At 38.4% G+C, this 21,801-nt stretch overlaps 1 protein-coding gene across 1 annotated transcript in view; it reads right to left on the reverse strand.

Moving 5' to 3' along the window:
* Positions 1 to 16,750: 16,750 nt before the first annotated feature.
* LOC121341725 (gamma-aminobutyric acid receptor subunit pi-like) overlaps positions 16,751 to 21,801 on the reverse strand; it is a 52,322-nt gene continuing 47,271 nt past the window's right edge. Inside the window, 1 exon segment of the mRNA XM_041415519.1 lies at positions 16,751 to 17,065. Coding sequence (XP_041271453.1) covers positions 16,751 to 17,065 — 315 coding nt within the window.

Consider the following 21,801-nt stretch of genomic DNA (forward strand, 5'->3'; position numbering starts at 1 on the left):
CAGGCATTCTCAGCTATGGCACTGGAGGTTCATGAAAATACTTTGGTCCCCGGGGGCTGGATTTTTGGTTTTCAGCTTCTGAACTCAATTAAAATAGAGTAAAAATTGGAGGAAGTATGGCCCTGCTGCTCTGATTCTGGCAGCTGACGGCACAGGCAGCAGGGACAGGAGGGAGCAGACAGGTGACACCAGGCAGTGTCAGACAGCCCTGTGCCATGGGGGTGCAGGAGCGCTGGCTTTGGTCTGCAACATTCTGGGGCAGGGACAGAGCTGAATGTTTGCTACCTCTGAAAAGCTTGCCTGTTTCAAAAACTAATGGTTTTTGCAAAACAAAATATTTATGCCACTTACATTTTATACACAATTCCTACAAATATTTTGTATGGCTGTTGTAATTTAATACAAATATAATAAATATTTTCCTTGAAATTATGAGATTTTTTTTATCAGAACTACATGTTCTTCTGATGGATGTGCTATAAAATTAATTAATATTGACTGTAGACTTTGTATTGAAGATAAATTTTTTAAAAAATCTAATGCAGGAAAATTTATGATTTTGTATTTGATAGAGGGATAGTGCAGTAAAACAAGTGCCTATCTGAATATTTAATAAGACCAATAACAAGGAAACAACAGCTCCACAGAATCTTGCCAAATAAAAATAACAGAGAACTCTAATGCTGTACAAGAAGTTCACTGTGAAAAAAAAATTTGTTGTACTTTCTGGAGGAATTGAACTGAGCAGCTACAGCTTGAACTTTAGTTATGTGTACAACCAGTCCTGAAATAGCACCAACAGACAGTGCACAAGGGGTGGGTGGTTTGTATTTATGGATTTATAACACATGAGACTTTGTCTTTTTTGTTAAGAGAGTAGAACTGAGGAAGAAAAACAACATATGAGGATAGACTGAACATGAAGAAATTTTGGGTTATTCTTATCTTTATCATGCATTTTCTGTGGGCCTTAAGGCACAGATAAACTTCAGCAGCTCTGCTGTGACTGCCCAGTAACAAGTACAAGGTTATTTGAGATAGTGGAAGTATTTTAAGGAGAGAAACTCTGTAAGCTAATTTGCGGGAAATTATAGTTACCAAGTGCTGGGTAAATTTTTCCCAGATTTATGGATTTAAAGTCACATCTCAGCATTAAAACAAATTTATACAAGTCCTTGAAATTAACCTTATCTTTAAAATTTATCAGTGGTATACTTAAAACAAAGTGGTTCTGTAAATTCATTAGGCTGTACTGGTATGAGTACTCCTATGTATGATAATCTGTTGTTTAAGTAAATAGAAAAGAGATTTCATAGCTTATTTTACTCTGTCCTTTAAAATAGAGATAAAAGTAATCATTTTAGGGATTCTGAATTCACTCACTGAGGCGCAAGTGTGATGTTCTATCATTGCCTTTCTTGAAAATGGGAAAACCTACAGAAAATTCTGGTGCCTTGTCAATAATTTTCTGACCAGACATGGTAGGGATTCAGTAATGCAAAAAGAAAAGAACATGTCTGCAATTACTCTATAATGAATTAATCATGAACATTATAAGATAAAATCTCACTTTTCAGTGTGAACCTATTGTATCTGCTCCTAAAGGCCACACACACTCTGCAAACTGGTGTTTGAGCACACTGCAAATAGTATTTTTGGTCAGCAGCTGAAATAGTCCAGCTAAAGAAGAAGTGACATGATACCTTGAGTCCTTCTTACATGCACAGTGAATCACAACAGTGACTCACTTGAAGTCTGAACTCTGAGCTAGAGTCCTTCAAGCCTTTGTAAGCAGTGATCGTGTGTTGCTCACAGAGCACCCACTGGAGACTCCTTTGCAGGAAAGTTGAACAGTAATGCCATGTGAAAACCCCCAGACCTATGGGGTAATGTCCTATTAAATTAAACTAAATTACAAACATGATTAATACCCACACCACCTAAAGCCATCAAGATACTGGTCATTTAGGAAAACCAGAAGTTAGTCAATTCTGCTTGAACTTTCAAGTTCTTATTTTTGATTATGGCAAGATACTAAAATATTTTGAGAGTCTCTAAATTATTTCATGAGGATCATATATCTATGAAACATGCTATAATTAGATGTTCATGTCTAGTTGCAGAAGAGAGAATGTGTTAAACATATGCATGTGCAGACTCTGGAAGGAGTGCCTTAACTCATATCCCTTCACCTTTTGATGCAAGGCTTTCCAATCCATCAGAAAACGTCACTGCATTGTTGCTCATCCTTTTCAAGTTCCAAAGGCTAAATCCAAGGAATTAATGTGAAACTTTGCCTTAATGATATTTCTGCCAGCCTGAGCAGGTCCAAGAAAGGGAAAGATTTCATATGTTCCAAGCTCAAACAGGCAGGAATATACACTTCTTCCAGATGCTCAGTTATAAAGCTTTTGCTTTATAGTAAATTATACGTGCAGAGTCACCCAAATGCTACTTTCTAGCATCTATCAAAATGGAAAAAATTCCTCACAGTTTGATTTCCTCAGTGAGTTCATTGGCATTTGGAGACTAACAGACATTTAGCAGTGGAACAGAGTATTGGGATAAAAACCAGCTATTTATTTTGGCACAGAGGCAAAGAATGACAGAACCTGAGTACATAAGAATGGTGTCTAGTATTTCAATCACCACTAATAAAATTGGGTAAAAGACAGACAAGAGAAGAGTTTCAGAACCAGTGGGATGTGTAGCACTCACTCTCGATGTCAACAGATTCATGTGCCATAATTAAAAAGTGATAAACCCATGTCTATGAAGATTTCTGTTGAGAACATTTCACATTCAGTGATGCATTTGGGGAATAAATTCAGAGCAAGCCATGCATGGAAGTCTTCAGGCCATGCAGAATAATTTACAGTAGAGCTGTCCTCACGTCAGTCTCTGCACATGGGCAAAAATGGTGCTAAGTCCATCTTCCTCAGTTGTGTTTAGATGCAATTATAAGTAATCCTCACATGCCTAGTCTTGTTTTACAAACCTAGTTATTATGAAAACAGAGTTTATGTCAGGAAAATGTTTTGCTACTCTCACTCCTGATTGCCATCATTTGTAACTCAATACACAAATTACAAGTAGTGGAAAAAATATCTCCCTCTATACTGAAGGATGTTCAAATTTGTGTTCTCAAATCACTGTTATCCATCTGGAAAACAATTAAAATCTGATCCATCCATCAGACATATTTAGTAACATCTGTTTGTTGTAGACATTTCAGATCTTAAGAAGTTTTAGGCAAGAGTTTGCTCATACACATTAACACACACCTTTCCCATTGGTTAATTTGCCTGGAAGCTGGAGAGTCTGACAAAACTTCAATTGAAGTCAAACAAAAATTTTTCATTACCTCCACTGGAAAATTAATCAGGTACTTGGTCTGCAAATAACATGGATCTAGACATAATCAGTCATATTTTTCTTCAAATTGCTATTTATCCTGTCCTGTGACTAACTTTCAAATTACTTGAGAAACAATATTTGAAAAGGTTGTGATATAATAAGGCAGACTATTGACATTTTTCTGGAATGTTATTGAGCTCAGTGGTTTTCAATTAAGAGTATGATCTATACCAGCTTAGTAATACACTGAGCCACATACATTAGGAGATTATTTAAGTAGAATGCAGCGAACACCCCATAGAAAGGGTCCTCTTTACACCAAAATGGAGAAATATTTGCATGTGGGCAGAAAGTACATTTTAAACTCACATTACTGCTCATCTTCAAATAAAGCACCAAAGCACAGGAATGAGCCTTCAATCCTCCACTTAGACAAAATTCCCCAAAGTGCATCACACAGAGGTTTTTAAGTCTTTGGAAAGTCAGCGTTAAAAACATACACCTTAAACAGATCTCAAATGTGAAAAAGAAAGACATATGTATTGTTAAATACAGGACCTTTGGAAAGTTTTATAGACAAAATAATTTACTGATTAAGAGATCCTCAAAACAATCCCATGAATAGCTGAAATCTCTGTGTCAGTGTAGAGCAGGATTTTGCAAATCTTCATTCAGTCATTTATTCCCTATCCTCCAGCTGTGATAATTCTGAAAAGGATTGAATTCACACGGTACTGAATAGTTCTCTGTCCTATAGAAATGTCTGTGGGTTATCTGAAGCAATACAATTACAGTCATTGCAGTGAGGAAATAACTTTGTGGTTCTTTATACACAAATGAACTTTAACTGTAAAACATGCATTGCATTTTTTGTTGTCATTGGAGAAAAGAAAATCAGCTTTTACAAATGCTTGTTATAAATTGAGACCCAGCTGCTGCTGGTTTTAGTTTCATTTTCTTTAATTTAAAAAATCTGAGATGAATCCCCACAGACTTTATCAACAAGGGGTAAAAGGTGCATAATCAGTCATATATCCTTCGCTTTAGTTTGAGTGTATAAATCCACCCTGATTTTTTTTTTTTAACATATATGATAGTCTGAATTCAGGATTTCTGCATTTTTCTTGCTTACATTTTCCTCAGAGGTCCAAAATTGCCCTGGTAAGCCCTGGTGCTGGCTATTCAAAGAAGCAGGAGACATTCTAGCTGTTGTCTTGATACCCCACCTGCAGTAAAGTGGTAGTCACTCAGAAGCAGGTGATTAAGAATTGGTTGAAAAGTAGAATCCAGGAAATACATACACCAGTGGTCCTTTTTGCAGTGTCAAATCACTGCAAATCATTGGAGGCAAGTTGGCTTAGCAACAGCTTTCAGAGCCTGGCTCTTTATGAATAGTAGAAATATTTAGCAGTAAACAATAAAAGCTATTCAAAATTTCCAGGAGATTATCATTAGCTGAATAGCAATTGCCAACAAATAAATGTCTACATTGTACCTGTAATCTGGTCAGGTTTTCAGGGACAGCAAAAATAAGAATACAAGCCAAAACAAAAAAAGAAAATATTCAAAAATATGTACATCCATAGCAATTTACAGCTTGTTGCTCCCTCAGATAGTGGAGCTAGAGGAGGAACTATTTACAGTTCCTTTGCTAGCCCTGAATGTGCTCGTGAAGTTAAAGACAAACCAAGACAGAAATATTGAATATAAATTCTTTGTTGTGACCTATAAAAAACAACCCATTGCTCTTTGATATTTTCAGTAGTGAAATGATTCAGATCACTCTTTGTAGATGGAGGCATCAAACAGAGAAAATGCTATGATGACTTCTTGCGAAAAGCAATCATCTCTTTCAACTGCAGTAGAAAAACTAGAGAACATTTTTTGGAACATTTTATTTAAATATGCCTTAAAAACAAGGTAGATTTTTATTGCAAAATAGTTTGCATATAATTGTTTTGTATAGTATATACATACGCATGTTTGTTAGCCCTAACATCCAAAAAGCTGTGATTCAGAACTCATAAGGATAAATTGTCTGCTTCTGATAAACACTGGTTTTTATTAAGAAATATTTCAAATCCAGGCATTTATCTTCACCATATGACTTATCACGTGCCTTTGTGGCTGCCCTTGCTCTGACAGTAAAGGTCATCACAGAGACAAAGAAATGAGGACTAAAAGATATCCCAAAATCCAGCACTCCTCCCTTTTCTGTAATCCAGGAGAGTAGGATGCCCAAAGTCCTACTCAAAATATGTTCTCTTAATTAAAGAGTAATATGTAAGTGCTGACAGTAGTTTGGTTTATTAGAAAGAGCACTTATATGTGAAATGTTAGTAAGAGAGGAGTTTCCAGGTGTAAAGGACACCAACAGAGGTAGGACTGTCACTAAAGTCTCAGAAAATCTCAAGCCAGTGCTCCGTGACACTACAGTGCTCCTTATGCTGGTTTGTCAGTGGGAAGTAAAATCTATAGAAAATCAAACCTTCAGACTCCTCTTTTGTTCAGCTTACAGCTCAACAAATGCAAAGGCAATCAGACAAGGAAATTGTGGTGTTCTGGGATGGGATTGTCTATCCCTTTTCTTATTGCAGTAGCCCCATTTTGGGTAGAAAGTTCTCTTGGAAATAGGTGAAATAGATCAATACTTTTCAAAGTGTCATTTTATAGGGCTCTCATTACACTTCTGCTAGTTTTCTTCCAGGCATTTAGAAACTGAGAGATTGTTGCTAACATCACTTTTTCCCTCAGCCAAATCTGACTGAATTTGCCAGGCAGCAAAGGAAGCAGCATGTTACCAGCTCTCAGGTCATGCTATACACACATTTGTATCTGTAATACTTGCTAGATCTTAAGGGCAAAATTGTTCTCCTGTCTGCAATGCAGTGTTTTAGCTGCAGTGCAGATCATTTATATCTGTGCTCCCTGTCCAAGTCTCAGAGAGGTCAGCTGTGATTTTGTGAACATCCCTCTGCAATTTCTTTCCACATTTTAGTGTCTCTTTCACAGTCAGTGTGATTAGAGGGTGTGTGTAGCCTTTCTGGCTGCGCTGGCTTGTTGCTGACCTGGTGGCTCTGTTCCTGCTTCTTCCTCGGACTCCTTGATGCACACTCACTGCTGACCCTCCAGACACTCTCCCAGCCTAAGTAGCTGCAAGGGTGACCTGTGGTCTCTGACTTCACTTCTCCAGTGGCTTTTGGATATCAAATAATTCATGTTTTATTCTCAAATACACTTTGGTTCCCACTTTGTAGCTAAACATATGAGGCCAGAAATGAGCTTCTCTCCTGACAGCTGGGACAGCGCTGCCCAGGGTTCCTCCGTTTTTTACCAGTCAGGTACAGCAGGGACCTGGATGAAAATCCTTAGAATAGCAGTAACACCTTAACTCCTTGTAACATGGTGCTTTCAGATAAACTTTACATGAGAAAACTGATCTTTTTGGTGTGTCTTCTAACTTTGATTTCATCCCTTTCTTCTATAAGAAAATGAAAGTGTAAACCCGTGTCTAAAATGGTGAAAGACAGGTTTTCCTTAATCAGAGTCCCAGCAAACATCAGCCACTATTCCCCACATGAAAACAGACACGGTGAGGCAGAGATGCTGTTTTTACCTCTGCTCACTTTCTTTACTTTTTTCCAAAAGGCCACTCTGATGAGGAGTCCCCCTCTGCACGTGGACCTGCAGGAGCCCTGTTTATTACTTGGTTTGATGTTTGACCTGACCATTGATGCACATAATTGAAAAGCAGTGTCTAAAGTGCAGAAGGAATCCATTAATAAAATCGTGCCTTTTCAAGACAAATTTGTACAACTCATATACAGACACATACGTACACAGGCACATTAGACACAGATAAATATATGTACACAGGCACAAAGAGTGAGAATCCTTTTGCAACCCATTCCAATCACTGCTGTTCAATACAAGAAGCACAACTCTCCCCCTCCAGGCAGTTTTGGTAGGTGCCTATAAAAGATGGCTACACAATACTTTATTTAAGTACTAGAAAAAGTGTAATAGTGGGGAATCAGAGTCAGAGATTTCTTCCATGAGCAGGCTGGACCAGAGCTAAATGCTGCATTGCACCAACTAAAAGACAGTGCCTTCCTTCTGCCTGAATTTACCCTGTGCTTCCCCACTTCAGACAAGGAAAGAGTCTGCAAACATCTGGGATTATAGCCATCACTTATTCTTGTGTTCTGGTGCTGCGTGTACAGCACAGCTTCATCACCTGTAAAGATTGGTGATCCAAAAAATGGAAAAACTGCACCCATATATCAACTAACTTTTAAAAGGATTATTTTTATCCATGACACCAGCACTGCTTTAATAAAACTTAACAAATGTCAGGTATTTTCTGATATATCATGCTCCCTGAAGTCAACTCTCTGATCAAATGCTTTGCTAAAAATTTCATTGGCAGCACTAAGTTTTTATTAAATTCTACTCTAAAGATCAACTAATAATTTTTATGAATACTTAGACATGGGGGATGTTTCAATCATTGGAAATTGATCACTGAAGCTATGTATTACTGTTTCTTTTTCATGCCTGGTTAAAAATGCAACTGATATTGGAATGAATTGCTTCTTGCAATTTTTAAAGTTTTCCACAGCACTCAGTCATAGGTGCTAGGAAATCAGTTCCTGTAAATGCTAATTTCAACAGAGTATGAAAGTATGACTGCATGAACATAACATATAAAATAGTGGGAGCCCAGACACAAAACTCATTGTGAAATTACTTCAGCTAATATTACAGAAAGCTTTCTAAAACATATAGAAAAATCTTGAATCAAAAACTTGAGCCCATATTTTGCAACTTATGCAGTAAGAAGAGCAATCTATTTAGTGAAAAATCCCAGAAAATATGTTACAAAGAGACCTTTTATTAACGTCAACAAAGAGAGAAGAAAATTCTGCTGAATTCCACCAAAATGTTCAAGACAAAACCAAAAGAACATGAGCTGAGGGCACCCTCTTCTGATCATTATTTTGTTCTTCAAGTTCTAGGTAAAATGCCTTCTGCATATCTGCATATGTTGTAAAATTCCACTGACCTGTTCTTTATCAGAATCACAAGTACATCATCTGCTTGGGAGATGAATACAATAAATTTGTTTCAGCTACCAACTGATATTTTTACTTTAGTTGGGTTTTTTTGTTTGGTTTTTTTTTTTTTAATTGTGCAAACTTGAAGCCAGTTCTTCCAGTAACTCTTCTCCCTTGTATGTTCCAGTTTGATTCCCGTAAGGCCACTCTGGCCGGAGGTGGAAGGGACAGGCCAATTTTTATCTAATTCACTGATTCCCATAAGGCCACTCTGGCCCCATAGGGCCAGAGGTGCAAGGGACAGGCCAATTTTTATCTAATTCATGTCACTGAGAGAGATTTAATTTCAGGTTAAAAAAAAAAAATCTGATTCTAAAAGCATGTGTTTACAAAGATTTATAAAGATGAAAGAAGGAACAGAGGATGGGGAGAAAGTAAGAACAGGAGGAATATTAGGAATATAAGTATTTTCTATAGCTGTATCAGCATTGTTTTCATGGTATTCTCACAGGACTGAAGAAGTAAATTCTAAATCCCACTGTAGTTCAGAGGGAATAAAAGGAAAGAGAGCAGTGCCTCTGACCTTGTACCTCACTTTCAGACTCTGAGGACTGGAGGAGAGAAGTAACTCATGAATATTAGAGCTAATGAACCTTGATTTTCTCCAGATTTTTGGTTAAGTGTTGATTGGCTCTCACGTCTGGAAGATGTAAATTGTGACTGAAGCTTGTTCTGCATTTGAGACATTTCGATGTGCCCTCTTCAGTGTGCATTCTCTGTGATTTCAAAAAACTCCAGCTCATGCTGTAGAGTTTTTCTCAGCAGGTACTTCTCAGATGTCTCTCTGACCTGGACATCTACTTACATAAATCCTGTAGGAATGTCTCTGAGATTTCTATTCCTTTATCATATTTCACAAAAATAAAACAGTGGGTTCAAAAAATTAGCTAGCATGGACAAGTGGGCAGATATATATGGAAACATCTAACTTCTAGTTAATTCTCTGAAGATTTCCACTAGAGAGCCCTTGATAGGCAGAGGTGTGGAGAGTGGTTCCCCTTGGTGTAGGGAGTGATTCAAATCAGAAGTGAAGCCCAAAGAGGCAAAGGGAGTGGTGAGCCACGCCAGATGAGGCATTTTGGGGTGAGTGATCCCATCTCAGCAGGAGAGGCTGACGGGCCAGCACACACCCCCAGCACCCCACAGACTGGAAACCAATAGAAATGAAATTGGAAGATATAGGCACAATCCTATTATGTGATAAGGAAACCAGGGTGGATAGAGACAGCACAGAGATAAGAGGGTCATGAAAACTAATGGAGCAATTTGGATCTGAGAAAGTGGATGCACTATTAACCAGATGCACTCAGCCTCACTGGATTGCCAGATGAGGCTTGTCCTTGTCAAAATACAATAAATTGGCCGCTTCAGCTTTCTCCACATTTAAGGTTCTGGCATGAACCTCTTCAGACAAATATAGATTGATGGCTTAAGTATACACAGGAATGACACAGGACCAGGATGATGCTGAAATATCATTAAAATTGATGATTTTGGCTTGTTCGTCTGTCATCTTCAGTACAGCATGGCAGTGCATCTGGAGGCCTGACATTATCACAGAACAATGTAGAGCCTTTTGGGAAGGGAAATGCTAGAGCTGGAAAAAAGGCATGTGCAGACATGCAAAACATCCAGGAACAGCTTTTGATCCTGCTGGTAAAGAGCTGTGTTGTAATTCCAGGTGTCTGACAGGAATGAAATCCAGCTCAGGCTATTGCGTGCACTTGCTTACAGAAACAGCAACCTACAGCTGGGCTGTGGAAACAAAGGGTCAGGCACTGTCCAAGTCTCCTTAAAAGGTAATGTGTGGCAACCCAAGGCAAATGTAACTTTGAGTTACTGGCCCAGAAGTGGTAATTTAGAAATTGGGGATTTGGGTTATTAGAGTAGAATTAAAGGAACTGGCTCTTCTCCCTTTGGGCTTTTTACAGGCCTTAAAGATGACAGAATATTCAGTTGGAGCTGCATAGTAGGAATGATCAACCAAAGAAAATCTTTAATATTATCCAGCAGCTGGAATGTGCTGGTAAGAACAGTAACAGAATAAGGAATTTGCATTTTTGAGTCTGGCCATTTGTAACACCTGAAATAAGAACAGTAGCATATGTAAGAATATGTGGGTTTGAAACAGTGCAGGGTCAGTCATGTAGTTGGCATCTCTAAGGAGTCCTCTATGGAAATTATGGAAGTCTCCAGAGCTATCAGTTCTTATTATCAGGCTTCACAAAATGTGGACTAGCACTACATGAAAAGGTTGTTCAGTAGAATTAAAATTATCCTGGGGCATAGGAAACCTCAGACTTCAAAGTTTCTTGTTATTTGCACATCATACTTTAGCTTTTTCTTTTAATAAAAAAAACTACAAGGCTTTCAGAATCTTTAATTATGAAAGAACCTCAAAATGTAATGATACTTGAGCCCAATACTTATACAAAGATGATAAAGGGGAAAGATAAAATAATGCTCAATATCTTATCTTCCTGATAAAGAAGCAGAGAGCAAGGTTTGATTTATATTTGTCTAGTTAAAAAATTGCTTCAGACTTAATCTGCAATATTATTATTTTGAGGTCAACACTGTCAGTTCTGTTCTCCAAAATGCTCTTAAGGGTTATCAAGACAAGCAAGGATTGGATTGGATCCATGCAGCCAACTCATGTATTGAGCATAGGGTGGAAGCTTTTCCTACAGATCTCTTCTTCACAAGCACATAAAACACCACCAAAAAAAAAAAAAAAACCAAAAACAAACCAAAAAAACCCAAAACAAAACCAAAAAAAAACCAACAAAACAAAACAAAAACAAAAACAACCCACAAAAAAACTGGCAGTTGTATTCATTAGATATCCAAAAGATACTGCTGCAAATGGAAAGCACTTTGATTAGGACTGACTTATAAACATGCACAGAGTGGTCCACCATATGAGTCTAATGGATCAGCATTCAAATGCACATCATGAACAGATGGTTCCTGTAGAAGAGACTAATGCAGCAGTTTTTGGTCACCTTGTACTGGCACTCATTCAAAGCAGGTGCTTGATAAACTAAGACTGGAAGTGGACCAAAATGAACTGGCTTCTAAAAAAACTGGGACACAGAAAAGGAGGAGACAATCCCTTCTTCTCTTTTCCAAGAATATATGAGTACATGCAATGCCAGCTTTGCTCATGGTGGCCAATCTCACGTGTTTGGTACTGAGATTTCTGAGATGCAGCATCCATAACTTTAACAAGAGGACATGGGGCACTGACAAGCTGAGTATGTAATATGTAATTCAGGTTTGAACTCCATTTTTTACTCACATGTTAATTTTTTTCTAATTTTGTCAGCTTGTTCTGAGGCCAAAGTGGCCAAGCCCCAACTAGAACCAGCACTGCTATTCTGAATCCATTCCTGATCTGATTTTAAAGCAGAAAGATTAAATGTCTTGCCTTTAGGAGAAATCAAATCTGGCATCAAAGCCTTTCACTGTCTAGTTTCCAAAACTACCTGCTACAGCAAGGAAAACAACAGTAGTGGAGATATTTGCGTGTCTTTACAGATGAAGTTATCCACTAGTTAAATCTGGATTAAACTTCAGAGCAGAATTTCAAAATGAATCAGGGTCACAGTTTGTGCACACACATGATGGTGCTAAAATCTTCTAGGGTTTCTCGTCTTCTGCAGTTTTGTCTGTGTTTGATCTGGAATAGGAAAATAGGGTCCATTCCAATTTGGAAAGAAATCCAGAACCCAAATTATATGAGTAAACTCACATCATGAGACTGAAATGCCCTCGAATACCCCCTTATCCTTTCTGAGGATGGAAAGTTTGACAGTCAGATGGGACCAGGGAAGAAAGATGTCTCCAGATGGAAAATGATGAAAAGCTGAATTTGGCAATATTATTAAAGTGGACCCCTGGTTTTAATTATAAAGTTCTAGAACTTTATAGAAGTGATGGCAAATCCATTACAGAGTTTGAAATTTTGTTCAGCTTAGCTGCTATAAGCACTGTTAAGCACCCACTACTCTACAAGAAGAATTCACTCTACTTTTCAGCTCTCAGGCTGAGATGGCTTATTCTTGCAGTGACTTATTAATCCACCCAGAAGACTCTCACAGCTCATCTTCCCACCTTTGCAACCAGCCCTCTTTCAAGGGAAATTTTCTTGACTGAAACTGGCTTTGAAAATTATCTTGATCTTTGTGAAACTGTTAGCAGTATACCAGTGAACTACCTGAGAACATCTATTTAGGATTCATAAATCTTTATAGGAAAACTGTTAATAGAGCCACTATTCTGCCTGCCTTGAGATACTGAGGTGCTGTAATGCTTTCATTTGAAACATTACAACCTGCAGCAGAAAACCTTGACAGAAGGAAAATTCATGCTTCAAACACAAGGTATTGCAGTCATGAAGTTACTTTGTGGACTGGCAGAATATGTTCGATTTCAGCAGCTAAAATGGTAGGAACAACAATCAGGGCTTGAGAAGCCTGAACTTCAGTGTGAAAAATCGTCCACCTGACAATGCTGCGCTGCCTGACTTTAATTAATCTGTCACTACAAACATGACCTAGTTACCACAGTACAAATGTCAGCTTGTAACAGCTTTTCCCTGGAGTCCTCCTTAACTATCATTTGCCATTTACAATTGCTCGTTCGGTGATGAAGAGCAGTTAATGAGCTCCATCTACTGCTGCACGGAGTGAATTGTCCCAGCAGCTCCAGTTCCCCAGCACCTCCCCAGGCTGCACTGGGAGAGGAGTTCCAGGCCCTCTGCTGCACCAGCCACTGCCAAGGGCTCTTAGAACAATCACCTCCTTGTATTTCTTCTTCTGCTTTTCTGTCATCAGCTTTACTGTAAGTGGGTTTTCTTTAATATATAATCTTTTAGGTAAATTTCATTTTGAATTACAGGTTGACAACGTGTGGCACCTTTTTTTTTAAATGTATTTTTCCATGAAAAAAGGCATAACAGTACTCTTAAAATAATTAGCACAAAAAACTGAAGAGGCTTACAAAGCAGGAAAATTTACTTAAGTTCCTCTTGCAGTCTTAATGAACAAGGCCACTGTGCTGAAAATGGGTACTCAGATCAACAGATGGATGCCCTTCTCTTATGCTTGCCATATTGACTGGAGTATTCAGATGGGATATTTAATTGTTCAAGTCTCAAAAGAAATTATCTGATGGTGACTTAAAATGCCTTCTTAGCTTATGAGAGGGTTAATGAATACCTGATCTAAAATATCACCTTCCTTAGTATTTCCCTCTTGGTTTAGGTGAAATATTTCAAATACTCTCAAAGTATCACTGGCACCACAGTAAGCAGGAGATACTTACCTAAAGCATAGGTGAATCAGAAGAACATCAGATAATTGATGAAGAGGAAAGGTAGCAAGTATTAATAGCTTTGTATGTCTAAAATATAGAAAAAGAATAAAATATTTTATCTGATTAAATATCTCAGCATAGGATTTTATTTTCATAATACTTTTCCATTTAGTAAGAAAACAATATCAAATATCTTGCTAAGGTAAGAGGTGTTTTTCTAGTCTGCACAATGCTTAAACAGCTACGTGATGGCTGCTGAATCAAATAAAAGGCACAAAGGAAGGAGTTATTGCTCAGGCTGGCTGCTGCTCCCAGATCCATGGAAAGCAGGGCACGTCCTGCTAAGAGCAAAGCAAAGCACATGAGGATGCACCATCAGCTCCTGTTGTAACCCCCTTCCCCTGCCTCAGGTCCCTCACTGCACATCTGCCTCAAGTGGTCTCAAAATACAACATTTCTGAGTTATGAGTCTGATTAGAAAACATTAAAATCAAAGTAAGAATCTCAGCTTTCAACCAGAAAATGGTTGCCAAAAGGCCAAGGTATTTTCATCAGATATGAACCAATGTAATTTTCATTCCCTCAGCCTTGGCTTTGGCCCCTGATCTTAGCACTGAAAGAGATTTCCCCCTCTCTAATTTTTCTCTGAGTTGTAGCATTCAATGAATTGTTCATGAGTGCTCCTTACTCAGGGGAGCCTTTACAACTAACTCCAAGGGATTCAGAAGTTTCTAGGGACAGAAACAATGTTTGAACAGAATAATTCAAATTATCTTCTTCATTCTTCATACACCACACTGGAAATCTGTTGGGAACGTCTTTTACAACAAATTCACATTGAAACAGGTTTTATTTTTTAAATTAGCAATTAATGCAGAATTATGCAAAGCAAAATAATGAATAATCTGTCTGTGCAGTCAATTCTTTCATGAAAACATGGGGGACTTCATTGTATAGCACTACTTACAATTAGCACATCAGTGGGAAAACAGACCTGGTTTCAGCTAGTGCATTGTAAATAAAGATGCTCAGACTTTCAACAGCTTTTAAAAGTAATATTTAAGGGGAATTTTCTCCAAATTAATTGGAAGCCAAAAAACTCTAAATGCTTAGTTTATGCTTGCAGTAAATGTTAATCCCAAATATAGTGTGAACATGACAGGTAACTGTTTGAAAAGATTCAGGAACAATATAAACTTCAAATTTAAGAAAAGTACAAAGATTTAATATTTGTCTTATTTGAATTTTATGAGAGTAAGAATTAGAAGGAGTCCAGTTTTGGAATTGGAAACTGAGAGTCCAGTTTTACACCTCCAAGAAAAAATGTCATACAGCCTGTTCCTGAATAAAGGGTTTCAGTTAAATATTTAGTAGCAGAATGTTAAATAAAAGATTTTTTTTTGGTTGCTCATTGATACAGGCAGCCTTAATTTGATTTCTTGAGTGTATTTACTTTCATATGAAAGCCAGAATAGTCACAAGGTACCAAGAGCCACTAGACTGCTCTTGAAGCTGCATTGCTCCAAAAAGCTTTGCAAAAAGTATTACTAATAACAGCAGAGAAACAAATTTTCAGTAGTCAGCCTTTAGAAAAAAAAATACTGAGGGTATTTTAGTGACCTAATAATTGTCTACCCGTGTGCAATGATTTTTATGGATTTAGATGGGAGCAAGGGCAAATCTGTCTCACACTGGTATTTTCCACTTTCTTCCTTCACGAAATGATGTTCTTCACAGGCAGCACAATACTGATCAGGTGTGTCCAAGTCTGCCCCTGTTAGGGGAGCTTTTTAGTGCATTACCATGTGTGCAGTGATCATCAGAAATACACAGAAATACACATGCATAAAAGCACATGCACACATTTATAGCTATATATGCAACAGACACATACATTATGGTCAGGAAAAAGGTATAATAACAAGCACCTTTCAACTTCCATGCTTGCAGTGCAGGAGACAGGCTGGTAGTATCTGTCAGTGAAGTAACCACTTGGAAAGACTATTATGGTTTTTCACCACCTCTAACCATTCTCTCATGTGGGTCATCATTTTGTCTGTGTAAAACTTTTATCTTATCAAGAGCTATCACACATACAGGATTTTCTCTTCTATTCAAGAAGTTTTCCACCTTTATGTGAAATTTTTTTAACTGCATGTAGTTCAAGAAGATTTACTAAGCTGAAAATTAAGCATATCAAATTTTTCCTCTACATAGTAGTTACCCAGGCAGTTGTGACTGAGCAGAGTACAGAGTATAAACGTCAGGATAAATTATCATTTTCCATTAAGGATTGGTGAACAACTAAATCCTCACTCAGAGAAATACATCTCTCTGGATTTAAACCTTTTGGCTCCAGTCCATTTCTGTAGTCTGCCCTGCACTTTCTGAGAAAAGCCATTGATGACTATGGGACTCGTGTCTAAAAATGTAGAGTGATCTTAATAAATATTTGTGACCTTACAAAGATGAACAGATTATTTGTTTGTGTTGATAGCTCGTGTCTTCAGAACTGTTTCTTGCTACATAGCAAAACCACTTTGATCTGCAATTAAACATTTTCTTATATAATCTGGAAAATGTATGCATAATTGACAAAACTAGAAGGAACTGAGTACAGAAAGCAGAAAAGGAAAGCAACATTTCATTTCATTTTTACATTTATTCAATGGAGTTCAGAAACAAGTATAATATAACTCTTATTTGCAAAGTTGAGCATTAAATATTTTAAAAAAAGGACTTATTGGCCTTTGATAAATAGTTTGGGACACGCATGCTAATACAAAACCAGTTTTGGATGACAGACATTTAAATACAGAAAAGTGAGTTAACAAAATTTTCAGACACACTTGAAAAGGTGGCATGTCCTTTTGTATCCCTTTATCCAAATGTAATTTATCCATTTTTTCGCAATTTACCGTCCCCTTTCTAAACTTTAATATTAAGAAATAAAATATTTATAAATACAAATAATACACCCAATAAAGCACATTAATTATGATGAATGATAATGGAAAAGAGAATCTGGCATAGTTGTCTATGTGGTAAGGATTTTTAACATGGAAGCAGTCAAAGATACAGAAAAGTCTTTTCATTACCGACATCGCTGAACTGCACACACTGTGTTGACTTCTCTCCCTTTTTCTGTCAGTGCTGGTTTGTTTGCTTTTGTTTGAATCGGTCTTGTTCGTATTGTCAGGGGCACTGCAACTGTTTGTCACTGCTGCCAGGACTCCATTCTTCTCTTCTTCATCATCATCATCATCAATAATCTGATAGGGAACACAACAGCAGCTACTTAAGTGCATGTTTCAACACCTGTTTATTTAGAGCTGCAGCAAATGGGATTTCTCTGCTGACTCCTCCTATGTCTCACTCCTCGACTTCAAGGACAAGCACTTGCATGCACCAGGCAGCTCCTTGCAGCCCTCAAAGCCTCCAGTTATGGGGAAAACATTGACTTAACAACGCTGTACAGCAAAAACTTTTGAAGCACTGTCAAGCAAATCTGGATTTGTTCAAATATGGACAAGGAACTTTACCTAAGACAGCAGCAAATCCCTGAGAGGCACAACAGTAAACTGTGTTCTGCTCAGGGCAAATACCGGCACAGGTTAATGCCCAGGAAGGGTGAAGAAAAAGCCCCAGCCTGGGGATGGAGAGGGTGGGGGAGCTGCCAGACCTTGCTGAGCTGGCTGCACCCCAAATCAAGCACCCCAGGATACAAGACACTCTCCTTATGTGCAACTGGCTACCCCATTCTGGTGCTTTGTGATAAAAATCAAGCGACTTTAAAAATAAAGAGGGACAAGCCCCACCCACAGCTGACTTAATACTGAATAGCTTGTGATACTTTCTGTCAAGTCCTGAAACCCATGCTTTAAGTTCAAAGCTATGCTAGGGTTAAGAATATTTTTATGTTCTTCACTGCATCAAGACAGGTCTTTGGAGAATGTTGTATAAACCTTCTGGTGGGTTTTGTTTCTCTGATTAGAAATGGCTCAGAGCCATAAAGTTCGTGTATGAAATTTTCACCCTTTGAAGTCAGTGGCTTTTCTGAGTCAGAAGACACAGGATTAGACATCAGCTGCAGCTTCAGCTCTAAAACTTCCTTGGAATTTCTGGGGTATTCAGTTTGGCTTGGGATATTGCAGAGACACCAGCAGAAAAAAGCTACAAAGACTGGCTCCAATTTTGTATCTAAACCCAACCTTATTATGCCTACTTTGAGGAGAGGTCATTTTAATTCAGGTAGGCATATATATAATATTTTTTCTCCTGATAGTTTTATCACCCCCCAAATCAGTAGGTGACATAAATGTAAGACAAGTCTAAAAAAATTATTTGTGAAGTGTAGAATGAAGAATCTCTTTCATCTGACCAACTTGCTTTTTTCCATTTGCATCATGAGAAGAAACAGTTTACACAAGGACAAACTTTCGAAAGGTTAAGATGTACATTCCCATGTGCAGCCAGACAAAAAGCTCATTTATGTATACCCCAGCTATTAAAGTCAAAGAAAGCCAATTAAACCACCTAAGTGGTCTCCACACCGGTACAGAATTGCTCTTCTGCCCAGGGTGCATGTGTACAGCATGAGCCTGTCTTCTTCATCTAAAACTACTGACACCCTTGAAAATTAAAGTGGAGCCTGGACAATGTCCTCAAACTGCTGTGAATCAGTGAAGCAGAACAAATGGCAGTAGAAAAGGGATTAATGCAGCTTTCCACTTTCCATTAAAAAAAAAAAAAAGGATATTTTATTTGAGAGATAAACGTAGCTCAACACATGTGTCATCCTAAAAACACAATGACCAAAAAAACCTTGGTCATCCTCCACCTGGCCTCCCACACCTCTGTGAAAGGCTGGGACAAAAATCTGCCTATAAAGCATTAAGAGGATCAACCCATAAAACTCCAGTCTGAAACTTTAAAAATCCCCAGGGTAGTACTAAAATTCAAACCTCAAGTTTTCACTTGAGGCCTGACTCTGTTATAAATCTCTCTCTCTTCTGCTTCAAAAAGTCCAGGCAGCTGAGGGGAGTGCTGAGGATGGCAGAGGAGCTTTTGTCAGCAGTGCCTGGCCCTTGAAATGAGACTCTGGAGCAACAGCCTAATGAATGCACTCAGCACTTCAAAAATTAATAAAATAAAGGAACCTGACAGAAGAATTCCGACATTTTTCTCCAGTTTTCATTTTTCATTACGACATCTGTACTTCAAAACCATCAGGATTTGGGGCATTGCTCAGTTTAAGAGTCTATTTTTCTCTCAGGTAGGGCTGACTATCAGTTGTTCAGAATTAGTTTTATTTCAGAGCATGAAAGGACATTGTGTACGTGCCACTTCTCCTTTCTCACAACTGCATGTGAGTGATTCCCAGGAGGCTGATGTGTTATGAGGCTGTTCTTGACTCCTTTCAGCTCCCCAAGGGGCAGTTCTCACTTAAGCAGAAAATACCATAAGCAGTGCATATGTACAGGATTCTATCTGCAGTGCAACAGGGCAGAGCTCTTGCAAAACAGAGGAGAGTTTAGAGCAAAAGTGCTGTATCACATAGCTGGGAAAGGAGGGAGCTAGTCTAGAGAACCATACCGGCTAATTTATAAAAAACTGCAGTCTTCTAGAGTAGGTTTATCATGGGACTTTTCCAGATTGTTTTGAAGAACTGAGCATGATGAAAGACTGAGCTGGTTTACACTGTATCAAAAAAAGAAATTGTGTTTTGAGTGTTCAGCTGTGGCTCCAGTTTTAAATGTCATACTAGGTTTTTTTCTGGCTGCCAGCTGTCAATGAGGAAATGGCAGCTGGCACTAAGGAGGGCTCTATTTAGATACCAAATCAGTACCATCCAGGAAAGATGCTGTACATCACCCAAAAAGCACTGTCTATGACACCTGATACTGGGGCTGCTGTTTACACTTGGTGAAGTGTTTGCTGACATCCAAGAGCCAACAGAATTGAGGAAAGTTGTCACTTTCACTGGATAATAAAGCTGCTCAAGCTTAAAAATATTTCAGCCCAGAGTGTTGCACACCTGGAGCTTATGTGGTTCTCATAAAGACTGCATGAGGCTTGCACAGAACCACCACAGAGGCTGAACATCACACTTACAAAATGATTTGCAGTTTTCAAACTGTTCTCTGCTCTGCCTTAACGGTGGAGGTTTAGGTAAAAGACAGAGGAAACCCAAGGAATATTTCTGTGCTTTCTAAGAGGGCACAATTAACGCCTTTGTACAAAAGAGAAGAAGCTCAGGAGAGGCAACCTCTCCTTTGAAGCAGCCTGCTGCTCTGGAGCTGATGTGAATGGCACATTCTGCCTGACCTCCCTTGCAGCAGGTGGTTCCTATGCTTTTGCCATTAGCTTTGAAGGTGTCTCTGTGGGTCCTGGTTCACATGATTGAAACATTGCAAGAGCATGGGTATGATGAGCTGTTTCACCAGTTTATGTTATAAACTGGAGATCTCAGGGGCTTCAGATGGGTTTGATATACCAGTGCCCAACTTCTTCAAAGAGCAAAGTGGGAGGCAAGTGAGTACCACTAATTCCTATACAAGAGAGAGGGTGACATTTCCATTTCACCTCCTACATTTATTTACATAATTCTGAGTGCAAATTTTCTATCAGCTCACATATGGGAATAACAAACTGGGATGTGAGATTTCCAATTAACCTGTGTCCACAAGAGAATTTTATAATGAGGACAACACATTTGCAGTGACGATACTCACACATAAATTGCTAAGTAGCTGCTAGACAGTGACATGAGATTTTAGCTGGTATTTTTGCCCTTGTGATGTTTTTGTTTTTACAACAAGAAATGAGAAATACAAGTCAGGTGCGCTCTCCATGATACCCAGATCAGTAAGTGGTGCTTGCCCTTGGCTACAGTAGGAAAAAGACATGACAAGAATTTTCCTTATTCTATAGAGTCACAAGCTGATCTAGGACCAAAAAAATGTTCATTCTTTTATACCCCTCTCTTTATGTGGGCAAGAAGTGCATTTGGCTTGCTTGCTCACTCCTGATGCCCAGCAGAAAGCAGAAAACAAGCCTGAAGTGAAAGACTATTTCTTTTGGTCCTAAAGTTCATCACAAAACTTTCCTTTCTCATTTTACAGCTGTACCTCCCCGTACCTCCATGCACATTTTTGAAGTCTACAAGTTCCCATGTCTATCCCATCTGCAAGCACAAGTACCTGCTCCAGATGAAAGGGAATCTGACAGAGGCAGGTGAAGGCAAGGACAGCATAAGTGCCCTTCACAGAGCCAAAGATGCTTAATCAACCGAGCACTGAAACACTTTACTTTCTTACCAGAACCTCCAAGCAGCTTTTTTTTTCTGTACACTATGAGCAAAATGACAGCCACTTACTTCACAAGATGGATATGCTCACAGGGAATTGTCACTGATGTTGCCTTGCGAATAAAAATTACTTATAGGCTTTCTACTCAAATCCTCACTTGAAATGGGTGTTTGCCCATTTGCAGACAATCCCCGATAGACATTATCTCACACAACCCACTGGGTGGCTCAGCTTTGTGTCCATTTTGCAGTCTTTCTCCACACACCTAGACCCAACAACTGCTCTTAAAATATTCTTGTCCATTTGCAGGACCTATCTTTCATCCAAACAGCCAAAATCTCATATTAATTGATGGAACTATCTAGACATAACCCCCCCACCACCCACGTATTGCCTGACCTTCAAAAGGTTTTGAAGCTCCTCCACTTGAGCTCAATATCTTGTTTCTTGAGTATATTGAGGAGCTTTGTTTAGGCATTTGTGATGCTCTGTTCTAATTTGGCTTAAACAGTTAACAATCTTTCTGCTTCTGGACATTTATCCCTACAGCACTCAACCAAACTTCTTTCTGCCTTTTTTTTTTCCTTCCTGTTATTCTCATTTTCCATCTTTTACTTTTTTCTATTAATCCAGAAATTTCATAAGCTGCTTAAAATTTTCTTTATCATGCATATTAGGTTCAGTTCCATAATTAAAAT

This window comes from Onychostruthus taczanowskii, unplaced genomic scaffold (genome assembly GCF_017590055.1).
Source record: "Onychostruthus taczanowskii isolate IOZ18803 unplaced genomic scaffold, ASM1759005v1 scaffold5, whole genome shotgun sequence".
NCBI lineage: Eukaryota > Metazoa > Chordata > Aves > Passeriformes > Passeridae > Onychostruthus > Onychostruthus taczanowskii.